The 12,552-nt window shown below is 45.5% G+C and overlaps 2 protein-coding genes across 2 annotated transcripts in view; one reads left to right on the top strand and one right to left on the bottom strand.

Moving 5' to 3' along the window:
* The window catches only part of Thada (THADA armadillo repeat containing), a 307,293-nt gene that overhangs the window by 147,574 nt on the left and 147,167 nt on the right, over positions 1-12,552 (bottom strand). The window lies entirely within an intron of this gene.
* Positions 393-1,387, top strand: LOC116905780 (14-3-3 protein sigma-like). The gene has a single exon (XM_032908755.1). It carries the CDS (start codon positions 430-432, stop codon positions 1,174-1,176), a length of 747 nt encoding a protein of 248 aa, XP_032764646.1. The 5' UTR covers positions 393-429; the 3' UTR covers positions 1,177-1,387.

Here is a 12,552-nt window from a genome sequence, read left to right as displayed (position 1 = left end):
TCCTTAGGATGCTATGCATCTTAGCCATCACTAAGATGGTTGAAGTGTATGGTGGCCCTGAGCGCCTACAACAAGGACAATTTCTTTTGTAAAAAGGTCCCCAAAGACTGTACATGGACTGACCTGGGCTCCAACCTCATAGGTAGCAATGAATAGCCTAGTAAGAGCACCAGTGGAAGGGGGAGCCCTTGGTCCTGCCAAGACTGAACCCCCAGTGAACGTGATTGTTGGGGGGGAGGGTGGTAATGGGGGGAGGATGGGGAGGGGAACACCCATATAGAAGGGGAGGTGGAAGGGTTAGGGGATGTTGGCCCGGAAACCGGGAAGGGGAATAACGATTGAAATGTAAATAAGAAATACCCGAGTTGAGAATCCAGCATTGGTCTCAAGGCAGCCAGTTCGCCCGCCTGTCTGTCCATCCTCGGAGTCATGGAGAGAGCCAGTGTGATCCAGAAGGCCAAGTTGGCCGAACAGGCCGAACGCTACGAAGACATGGCAGCTTTCATGAAGAGTGCCGTGGAAAAGGGTGAGGAGCTCTCCTGCGAGGAGTGGAACCTGCTCTCCGTGGCCTACAAGAATGTGGTGGGCAGCCAGAGAGCAGCCTGGAGAGTCCTGTCCAGCATCGAGCAGAAGAGCAACGAGGAGGGGTCTGAAGAGAAGGGCCCCGAGGTGAAAGAGTACCGGGAGAAGGTAGAGACCGAGCTCAGAGGTGTGTGCGACACCGTGCTAGGCTTGCTGGACTCCCACCTCATCAAAGGGGCTGGAGAGGCCGAGAGCCGCGTCTTCTACCTGAAGATGAAGGGTGACTACTACCGCTACCTAGCTGAGGTGGCCACTGGTGATGACAAGAAGCGCATCATCGATTCTGCCCGGTCCGCCTACCAGGAGGCCATGGACATCAGCAAGAAGGAGATGCCGCCCACCAACCCCATACGCCTGGGCCTGGCCCTGAACTTTTCCGTCTTCCACTACGAGATAGCCAACAGCCCCGAGGAGGCCATCTCACTTGCCAAGACCACCTTCGACGAGGCCATGGCCGATCTGCACACCCTCAGTGAGGACTCCTACAAGGACAGCACCCTCATCATGCAGCTGCTGAGAGACAACCTGACGCTGTGGACAGCCGACAATGCTGGGGAAGAGGGTGGCGAGGCTCCAGAGGAGCCCCAGAGCTGAAGCAGCCTACATCCTCCCTGTCCCGCCTTGCCCTCCAGTCCCCAGCCTGCAGAGAGGACTTACACGGAGTAGGACTCTGCCCCTCCCAAACCCTGAATGTTTTGCCACACTTGGAAGGCTCCTTGGACGGGGTGCAGCCAAGCTGAGGCCACCAGGGCTGGGGAAATCTCACTCTTCGTGCAGCTGTGTGGTGGGTGTTCCCAACCCTGGCCACCCCTGCTCTCTGCACCCCCCTTCCTACCACCACTCCTGGAGCCTGTCCTCCCGCTGTGCCTTCCTCGGGCACCTGTTGCTTCTGGATCCTAGGAGTCGAGGAGGCTCCCCACCCCTGTGGCTGAGAACTGGACTGTGGCAAGGGCTGGGTGTGTGTGAGTGTGTGCGAGTGTGTGTGCGTGAATGAGAGGGAACATGTTTACTGGGTGTGACCATTTTACCACTCAATAAAGTTGCCCTGTGACAAAAAAAAAAAAAAAAAAAAAAATACCCGAGTTAATAAAGATAAAAAAAAAAAAAAAAAAAGGGATAGCATTTGTTGATGATCAATTATAATTTTGATAAAATTCACCAGACTAAGCTCTGACTAAGAAATGAAACACCTATGACAAAATTGCTTCAGTGGGAAAACATATGACCTACCCCATCTTCTTTTTAGTTACAATCTATTCTGAATTAATAATAGTCTGGGGAAATCTGGACTTAAATACTATTTGAAACACAACTTTTGAATGAAATGCAAAGTAAACATTGTCCATAGAAAGTAAATGTGAATTTCTGACAGAGCATAAAGTAATAATGAGGCAATCATAAAATTAAGAAATGTAGTTGTTTTAAATCTGTGTGATTTTTACCCTTCAGTAAAAATGCATAGTTGAGTTTGCTGCTCCTAAATTTCTCATTTTTATAATAATTCAATCTTTAAAAAGTATACACAGTCTATTGATGTCGATGTCTTATAAGTCCAAGAAATTCACAAGTGGAATTGCTACAAAGAAGAACATGGTTGCACATTAAAACTTGCCCTGTCACTTTAAAAAAGCCAATAAAGTACTGCTCTACTCCACAGCTCTGCATGAGTGAAGTTTTACTGCTCTACACCGCAGCTCTGCATGAGTGGAGTTTTGAGCCAATTCAATGGTTTTACCCATAGGTTAGCTGACTTCCCTAGCACTGTAATAGTAAGTGATTTCCTTACATTTTTGTTATGTGATGAATGTAACTTTGTGACTAACCAGAATTCTGACAATCATATCTTGCTAACTTATAAATGTTAACTTCTTCCATCGCTTATGAGCTTGCAATTTTCAAAATAAAGTGAAAGAGAGCCCTTTGTTGAAAAAAAAAAAGTCTCAGCATTTCTCAAGAATCTTAGGACTTTAGCAGAGCCAATTTTATTTTGCAATCTGTCACAGCAGACGGACTTAACTGCATTTTTTTTTCTCCCCTTAGTGTTGATTTCAGACTGGAAAATGAGAGCACTGCCAATGCCATGTCCAAAGGAGAAACATCCGAAAGAACAAGGCGAGTCCAAGACCCGTGAGATAAAACTGGAGGTTTCCTTTGACACACGGACAACTTACTTGCCATGTTCCACAGATAGCACATCAGAAATAGGTAGCCGGGGGAGACTGTTGGTGGGTAAAGAACTAGGAAACCCAAGGCAAATGTGCTTTGGAGCCAACACCTGGACTCAAACACAAGTCTAGCTCACACTAGCAATATGACTAGAGTGTACTTCCGTGCCACCCTCTTAGATGATAGTAAGAACAACAGCAAACTCACACTGTTGTCTTGATGATGAAATAGGCTGATATGTAGACGGTCCTGTAATAGTTCCTACTCTATCATAGACGTCTGCTAAGTATCACTTACTACTAATTAGGATGGGAAAATCTGAACAAAAAGAGACAGAAACACCACGGCCCAGGATTCCTCAGCTGACAAAAGCCCTGTCCAATCCTCATCCTAGTTTGGTGCCTCAGTGGTCTCTGCACATTTCTGTTGGGTGAACAAATAGACAAACCAGCACCTGGCTCCTCAGTAGCCAGACTGCAGATGCACTAGACTTAGTTTCTCCAGGGTCTGTCAGAGAGTGCTGCTACTTGCTACCACAGACTAGTATTAATCAGTAATGAAAAGAGCAAATCATTTCTAATTTACTGCAAGGCTTTCAGGGGCGAAGCTCCTGTTAATGAGCAAGCATGAACAGAGTCAGATCCCTGACACTGCATTCTGTTATGTCACTTGTGAGAAGGTAGAGTGTGACAGCAGATACCGTACTTGATCCTAAGGGAGGGCTGCTCAGTGAGCTGAGGCAACTCCAAGACCGGAGCCTGGGTGTCTGTGGGACAGGCAGAGTGATGACTGTTCTAAGAAAGTCTCTGATAAAGGGATCAGAGATGGAGACTGAATCCGTAGTGTCGGCAAGTGGCAAGCCCAGTAAGTGCAAGGGAATGCCTGGAAACGGCTGAGGGCAGGACTAGGAGTGGAGTGTGCTTGACTGGAGCAGCAGGAAGGGAGAGTCGGGAGGAATGAGAAGAGGGGAAAGAAGCAATGGCTCAAGGAGCCACTGTGGCCAATGCTGTGGAAGAGGGAGTCAGCAAGAGCATCAGTCCAGGATAAAATCAGAGACTACTGCAAAGCATTCGGGGGCTTTAGAAACTAGATATAGTTTCAGTGCAGTGGTGGGAAGGAGCTAGCCTGTAGTGGTTCGAGGAATGAACGGGGCAGGGACTATGAACACAAAGTTTTCTCAGAATCTTCACAGAACATGAGACAGCTTTGGGTAGGGAGAGTGGATGTCTGTGGAGAGGCACCAGTGGTCTCTAATGGCTCTTATAAACACACGCTGATCAAGTGGGGTTATGGGTTAAACAAGAGCACAGCAGACGCTCGGTAATTGAGTAGATCAATGGAGTGGTAGTGACGAGTGCTCACTAAATCAAGTGAGAGACAGGAATGTGTGCTGATGGCTATACCTGGTTTGAAAGGAGGGGAAAAAGAGATGCTAAATGTGAATGAAGAAGACAGGAAAGAGCAAGCAAAAGCATGGAGGTTTCTGCCTTTTGTGCACTGACATGACCAATGCAGCTGCTTTAGCCAGTCTTAGACACTGCTGTCTGTCCCTGACTTACCCTGAGCTCTACTTGCCATGGATTCAATTACCTGTGGCCTGAAAGTACTTGGAAATTTTCAGGACTAAACAATCTACAAGCTTTAATTTATATAGCATTCTGAGTAAAGAGATTAAATCTCATATGGCCCCAGCAGTATCCAGCTCAAAACATGACTAACCCTTTGCTCAGCTAATCTTCAGTGCATATGCTACCCACCTGGGAGCCACTTAGCTGTCTTGCTTATTTGACTGCTGGTTGACAGTGGTTGGGTTCAAGTCACATCTTACTGAATAATGTCCAAAAGCACAAAAGTAGTTAGAAAGCTGATAATTCAGGCCTGCCAAGGAACCATCACAACACAGCATGCTGAAGTGAAAAGGTGAAAGCTATCCAGTAGGAAAAGAGGAAAACTGGGCTGCAAATCTAACATTTACGACAAAGACGAGTCTCCTATCCATGCAGTTGTACCAGAGGTGGGGGATTCATGGCGTTTGGAGGTTGTGCATCAAATACAAAAGCTGTACCTTTGGTGTCTATGTCTTCATTCATGGGAACAAACACAGTGCAGGGTTCAACACTAACTGCGGTGTCATGCGACTGCTGGGGATCTAGGACCATATCCCTAAGAATGACAGTAGACTACTGTGCTAAGGTAAAAGTCAAGGTGCAAAGGGAGGGAGGGACAGAGAGAGGGAAGGGCAGGGGAAGGGAGGGGAGAGACAGAACAGATAGGGATGGGGCGTGGTGGTAGGGGCCGGTATGGGAGGTGAGTGAGCACAAGGAGTCAGGGAAAGATACCAAAGGCAAATGTGGTGTCATTTTCCCAGATCATTTTACTGTGCTGTACTTAATTTTTTTATGCTGCTCTGTTCCCCAGTTTATACTTTCTGTCTGAAAAAAAAAGTACAATTTTAATGTAGAAATGGTCAGAAAGGAGTGCACATTAACGTGCATGGGCTTGGTCCGTGCAGCCCTTCAAGTTAGCAATTAAAAATATCTATGAGCATCTTGGCAATTTTTTTTTTTGAGAAAATATTTAAGACCAGGGAAATAAAAGCTTTACATGGAAAGAATTATTAAAGCATTTCTAAATGTGTAATGTCAATGAAGTAAAAAGGCAGCCTCTGGGCAAATACTATTCTTTACTAAAGATTTGTAATGATTTGTGATCAGTGGTTTCTCCTGCTAAAAATGCAAAGCCCTGTCTCTGCCTTCCCTGGGTGACATGAGATCAAGCAGAGCAATGCTCCACAGTCACTCTGAGTCGTAAGTCTAGAGCTATGGCATCCCTGCCCATGTCCGGGTGCATCTGCAGAGTGGGGTAGTCATTTCATTCCTGCATGAGATCACAGTGGATTGTTTCTATAAGTGCTCAAAATGGCAAACTGAATTTCCCTGAAATTGTATTTGTCCAGCTTCTCGGGAAAGCCTGCTAGACTTCTGCACCTCACTAGCCTCAGTACTTAGGGCATGTATCCTATAACAACGTGGTCAATGTACACACAATGGCAGGGTCACAAGTCTGCACCTTATCTCACTGACCTTATACCAAGTTCCTCACGGATAAAGACCCCTTTCCTTCCAGCTTACCCACAACTCAACACAAGCTAGATACACAACAAATGTTTAGCAAGGACTGGGCTCATCAATCAACTGATTGGATTCTAGCTTTTCATCCAAACGACACCAACAGGCCATGGATTATCATCACTGAGTTTCCACCTAAGAATGGGACTGTTTGCAGATCTAATCACTTGTTCTAACATGACCTGGACTGGCCTGCTGAAGTAACAGCTAACACTGGAGAAAAGCTGGTCCCTACAGGTTTTGTTTTCCTAGCTTTGCTTTGTCAATGCATTCCATGAGAGGTGAACTTCTCATTCCTGTTGCTTAAAAACATACTTTGGAAAAAAAAGTCTTAAAGAGCTCTGGCACCCCAGACTGAGTCGGCCAGGCCTGCTCTAGGGTTAAGAGAGAAAAATCAGTGAGTATTACGGGTGGGGAGGCACACAAGAGAAAAAACATGATTTCATTCCACATGTTCAACTTCAACTACCTCTAGATGGAATCTGCAAACTCCAAAGAACATGAAAACAGCTTTCAATAGAGCTAGACGGGGCCACAGGGAGGAGGCGGCCAAGCAGGAGGGTAGCAGAGCACCAACAACCCCTATCCCCAGCTCTGCTCCAAGACTTCCGCATGAGGTCTGAGCTGCGGCCACTAGAGTCTCAGAAAGTTATTTCACATGTGATACATCTATGCATCACAATTGGCTCAGTGCCTTAGCCCTGATGGAGAGAAGAGTGGATGCCAGTCTGGCTTAAAGACAAAGGGAAAATGAGCTGCTGAGAGCTCCCTGAGCAGAGGCGTACCTCTATTTGCCATCTTGTCCAAAGCCTGACCTGGCATCTACAGTTAACAGACCAGTAACAGCAAAGGGACAGAGTTCTAGGCAGACAGGGCAACAGATCCCCTGATAACCCAACTATCAGCAGATTAGGGTGCCAGGAGTCTTTGTCCCTAAGCCCCTGTGAAATTCAGTGGTAACCAAAGGAGGGCCAGGAAAGGGAAATTCTTCATTTGCAGTTCCAACAAGGCCCAATTTTTAGGTGTTCCAATGTGTAATGGGCAAGACTTGGGCAAAGCCTCTCCCCAGGCATCTCTATTCAAACAAGACCTTTGGAAACTAGGACAACAGTTTCTTATTCCAGCCATTTTAAAAAGGCCACCTCTGACTGTTCAATACTCAGATGTTCCTTATACTTGTCAGAAAACAAAGGCAACTTAAGCCAACATCTGGAATGGAAGAAATACAGCAACCACAGAGAAAGATAATTAAATCAATAAGGAATGCTTTTCAGACATAACATCACAAAGGCCAAAAGAGTGTTTTCAGAACCATCCAGAACAAAGTTACAGAAGTTACTTAGAAGCTAAATTCAAGTGGATTAATTTCTGGAGGGCATCATTTAGGAGGAGACCACCACAATCATGTGGGTCATGCCAAGATGGCTCCCCAGTTCTCTCCTTGGTAAGACTGAGGAGCATGTAAGATTGTGTACACAGGTGTGGGACATTTACAAGAAGATTCACTGCTTCACTCAGCACTCATTTGGGAACTGTGGCTGAGATACTCAGGGTTCTGAAATAAGACATCCCAAACAGATGCTTTGACAGCCATCCTGCCAACCTCAGACACATCAGAGAGATCCTTTGGGAAATATGTCCAACATAAGATCAGTGTTTCTCATACACTTTCATTGCTGGGCAGCCCACTATGAGGAAATCTATTCCTGTCTTTGATAGAGAACACTGCCTTTCACAAAACTCTTCTTTGTATTCAGAGCTGCAGTCTCTCCTATGCTCCCACTGGGAGGAAAAATGACAAATTGTGTGCCTTCTGCCATATGGCAGCCTCTCAGAGTATGTAAAGACCATTACCAAGTTGCCTCTAACCGGTCTCCCCAGTCTAACTGCTTCCAGATGTCTAGCTTCCTCCACATTGTGGTCATTGCCCCAAATAAATATTAGCCTACCAATGACCCTCTTAAAATGGGGGTCCCAGAGTAGAATACCAAACAGAACAATGTAGGCCTGGCCTGACCCTCGGAGTTCAGGAGGACCATGGCCAAACTCTGCTCTCTGACAGCAGCCGTGTGCCATGCTGCACCCTGTGCCTACAGAAAACACCCTTCCTAAGACTTTCTCACATAAAAGGACACAAAAGCCGACACCCTACATTCTAATCAGATGTAACTTTAATTTTAAAGACTAGAACATGGTACACATCTCTAGTTTCAAGCCACCAATACAGTTTTCTAAGGCTATTTAGAATATACATTTAAAAAACCTTATTGTGTGGAAGCTAGAGGACAGTTCGTACAAGTCAGCATCTCCTCTTATCATGAGGGTCCCAAGGATCAAAACTAGGTGATCTGTTAGGCTTGGTTCGAGGGCCTTTACCTGTTGAGTCAATCTGCCAGTCTCTATCTTTAATCAACGACTAAATCAGACATACATAAAAAAAAGTACAGGTACTAATATGATATTCAATAATCTGTCCAGAACCACACATTAAAAAAGAAAACACACACCATAAATAAAAATCAAGTCTTGAGCTCATAGCTTTCCAGTTGCCCCCACACCTCAAACTGCACAGAGGTAATGGGTGGGGCCTGAGGTTGCATTTGCCACCCTGACTCCTGAAGACCTTGCACTTTCAGTCATTTCTCTATGTCACACACACTATTTAAGTTGCAAGTGAATCTGTTTTCATTTAAGTGAGTCAAATGCTGACTAAAGTTACACTCCCACCATCAAGCCATGAGGTGACTCAGACATGACTGACTCTTAGGGAATCCTTACTAGTTCTCAGCAAATAAAGCACAGGGCACTTAGGAACGATACATTTAACGAGCCAGTCAAAAATAACTGATATCAATACACTGAGATCATTTAAAAAATATCTTTTCCACTGCCTTTAAAGAGTTTTTTGAAGGCAGTTGGCACAATATTTCCATGCCCCGTAGTCCCCAAAATGCTGGCATGAATTGGAGCTGACTTTTGAACCTGAGTCTGTCAGTTATTGCGCTCCGGGACATGATCTCTCTCACAGAACACAGTATGCTCTCCCTAGAACCCCTTCATCTGGCTTCAGGGTTTTCCTTCCCATCTACTGGCATAGACTCACCAAAACAAGTGTTAAAAAATGCCTGTTGTTTCAGAGTCTAAATGTTCTCAACCCAAGAAATGACAAATGTCTGAGGATGCACTTATGCTGCTGTGTGGGACACACTGTACAAGTGCACTGAAAAGACATACTGTTACCTGCCAATTAAGTATGTGCAGTTATTAGATACCACCAGAGACGAGACAGCCAGAGAACTCACAGAGATCCTCCTGTCTCTGTCTCCCAAACAATAGGGTTAAGGTGTTAAACGATGTACACCACTGCCTAAAGCCTTAAAATTATCCTTCTCTATTCTTCTCCTACTACAGACTGTCAACCTCCTGGGCTCTCTAGAACTCCTTAGCACATAAACTTAAGAGCATTATTTGGTAAGCAGGACATTTAACCCCATTACACTGAGGCTCTCCTGGCTGGGTTTTCTATTCTTGTTGTATTAGTGTAGATGGCTTTCCCTTACATGTCTGGCTTCCGTGTAACTGTATGAGTTAAAACAGAAGAGCTCTGCTACTGCTGCTATCCTTGTCTCTTTAGGCTTCTCTCCTGTGACACTAAATCCTGCATCAGGGTACTTACTGCAAGGCAGACTTTCACAGGGCTTCTCTAGAGGACAGCTGGAGGAGCTCATAATCCATGAAGCTCCCAAGCTCAAGGGGCCAGAGAGGACCAAGGTAACATTCAGTCTAAGAATTGAATTTGATAGAAACTTGTTTGAAAAGGAAGTGGAACGTCAAGAGGCGAATCGCAGTATAAGCAAATGTCAGAGCTCATATTAGGACAGGGACGTCCTCAAAGGACAGGTAAAACACGAAACCCAGCTGAGACTCCTACCTACATAAACCATGACCGTTGCTGCATGTGGTTCCAGTAAGAAAGACTGGAAGTCCTCGAATACTTCAGAGATAAACAGATCTGCCCACACACAAAGTTTCGACTCTAACTAGTTTCATTTTTGTATTACTTAACTCAGGGCCCAAATTTGGATTAGGTAGGGGGAAAGGACCACAAAACAATGCCTGCAGCTCTCAGCATGGAAAGAGACTGCAGTTTATGCTGAAGAGCAAGCACGATAGCACAATACAGCAGTGACGGGTGACAAGGAGGAGTGCACTTGAAAGAGGAGCGGGAACAGTAGCTAAGACAGGCGACAGGACTTCACCTTGGTGGTACCAGAACCACTCTGCTTGCCTTTTTTGTCTCTTTAAAGCAAATGTTGCCTTCTGCTTACCTAAAAGGATTCTGGGAAGTCAGAACAGGCACAAATAAGATGGATAGATGCATGGCACGTTGTTTAGTTGGAGGTCAATTCCCAGCACTTCATAATCTTGGCATACCAGCACATGCCTATCGCGTGGCTGCTTAGGGAGTAGCAGCAAGAGGATGAGAAAAGTACAAGGTCATCTCTGGCTACATACTGAGTTCAGGAAAGTCTGGGCTGCATGGGACTCCATCTCAAAACAAAACCAAAACCAGACCAACACAAACAAATAATCAAACTAAAAAACAAATCAGTAATTTAATGCACAGACTTAAGGGAGGGCTGTTGGTACCAGAATCTCAAAGGAAGGAGGAGTTCATTGCTGCTTCTAGTAAGAGCCACAGTACCCCAGCACACAAGACGGACTGCTCTGCCTCCTAACCTGGAGAAGGAGCGGCGTCACCCTCGGCATTATGTAATGAAAGGGAAACGAGACCAGAGTCTTATTATCCCTAATTATCACAGGATCAACTCTGAGTTGTCCTATTTCCACTTTCCTCTTCCATGTGACTGAAAGAATCCGAAGGTTCCAGGAAAAACCTTTAAATACACGAAACACAAGCTTTCCTATTGATTGTTGACTAGAAATTTGTCTCAATGTAAAATGTCCACCCCAATCCCCATAAGTACATGATTTCTACAGGTAAATATTTGTTTGTTATTTGTACTTCTTACCGTCAGGGAAAGCAAGCAAGCAGATTTCACTTTAAAGAAAGGAGAACAAATAGACTGAGGAAGATAGGTACTGAAAATAAATTAAGCTGGGAGAGGGGGATGCTGAGGGAGGGAAGAAGAGACATTTTCTAAGTACCCCAAACAGTGAAATGCAGTGAGGAGATTTCTGCCCTGGTTAGTGAGATGCCGAGCTCTCAGGTTTCTAGCAGGAGGAGGTACTTTTCACACAGAGAGTACATTAGTCCAGTGCAGGAAAACTGTTTCATGCAAGTGTCACAGTTACGAGTGGCAGAGCACTCCAGAGCCGAAGTCTCCTCAGTGCAGGCCTTTGCTCTGTCCAGGACCCTACAGTCATGGCTCTAGGATGGTACTATATGGTTTCCTGTAATTTTTCAGTGGAAGCTTGAAACATGCCTATGAAAGGAACTGAAAGGCTCCTGGCCCTTTCAGTCTCAGAAAAGACTTTTACCTTCTAAAGAGCCCCCCAAAAAACAGGCTCCGGCTGGTGAGCTGTAGTCAAGTGGTGCTTGGAGCTCTTTAAGGCCCCGCCAGTATTTTGCTTCATGCTGTTACAACTGCAGAGTGAGTGGTCGTATGTGAAAGGCACTGCACTCATGGAGGAAGGGGCTAGATGGCTGGGTGGAGAATGCAAATACACAAGACCTTAACTGTAAACAAGGGATGAATGCTGGGGTGAACACGAGCACCTCTGTTCCCAGACAGTCCTAGCTGTGCCCACAACCACAGAAATCCAAATCAGCAACTTCTAAGATTCAGGCTAGCAAAAAAACAGTAACAGAGAAATAAGCTTAGGTCCTTAAATCTTAGGTTTATCGATTTACTGTGCATTGGTATTTTACCTGCATATTTATGTGTGCATCATGGCCATGTCTGATGCCTGCGGAAGTCACAAGAGGTTGCTGGATTCCCTGGAACTGGCAGTTGTGAGCCATCATATGAATTCTGGAGACTGAACCTTTGTCTGTTGCAAGAACAGTGCTCTTAACTGTTAAGCCATCTTTCCAGCCTCTTGGGTAGACTGAGGATGCAGCTCAATGGTGAGCTTGCCAAGCACCAGCAAGGCCCTGGGTTTGATTCCCAGCACCGCCAAAAAACCTCCACAAACTAAACCAACCATACTAACCCAGACAATGTTCGAAGTACCTGATATACATCCTTACAAAGTTTGGGAATTCTAACTAGGTGCAATGAGAAAATGAGGAAAGGACAGACAGACACACAGCCATATAGCCACAGAATATATGGGATCAGGTGGTCTAGATTCTAATGGACAAGCTGTACTGCACTAGAGTTCAGTGTTTGTCATACATAGTTCAAAAGGGAGGTGACGGTGTTACACACAGCTAGCTGAAGAGGGAAGCAGGATTACTATATACAACTGAAAAAGGAGATAGGATTAGCTAATCTTGGTAGGTGCAGTCTTTCTCTGTAGGGGAGCAATCTTTAGGCTTACAGTGTGAGTGGTGGGGTGGTGGGGAGCAGCTGTGAATGCTCTCTGCAAGCCCTATCGCTATCCCCACGTGGTCAAGAGGAAGTCGTACCCAGGGAAGTTTCACCCATGGGTCTGAGGCACTAGCATCACTGTCACGGTCTTCCTACATCAACAACACACACTTTCTAGG

The sequence above is a fragment of the Rattus rattus genome, chromosome 7 (assembly GCF_011064425.1).
Source record: "Rattus rattus isolate New Zealand chromosome 7, Rrattus_CSIRO_v1, whole genome shotgun sequence".
Lineage (NCBI taxonomy): Eukaryota > Metazoa > Chordata > Mammalia > Rodentia > Muridae > Rattus > Rattus rattus.
Note: the sequence above shows the minus strand (reverse complement) of the source record. Positions and strands in the feature narration are given on the sequence as shown.

Bases quoted from the DNA above. Each gene is read 5' to 3' on its own strand.
- LOC116905780 (XM_032908755.1), top strand. From the start codon at position 430: ATGGAGAGAGCCAGTGTGATCCAGAAGGCCAAGTTGGCCGAACAGGCC.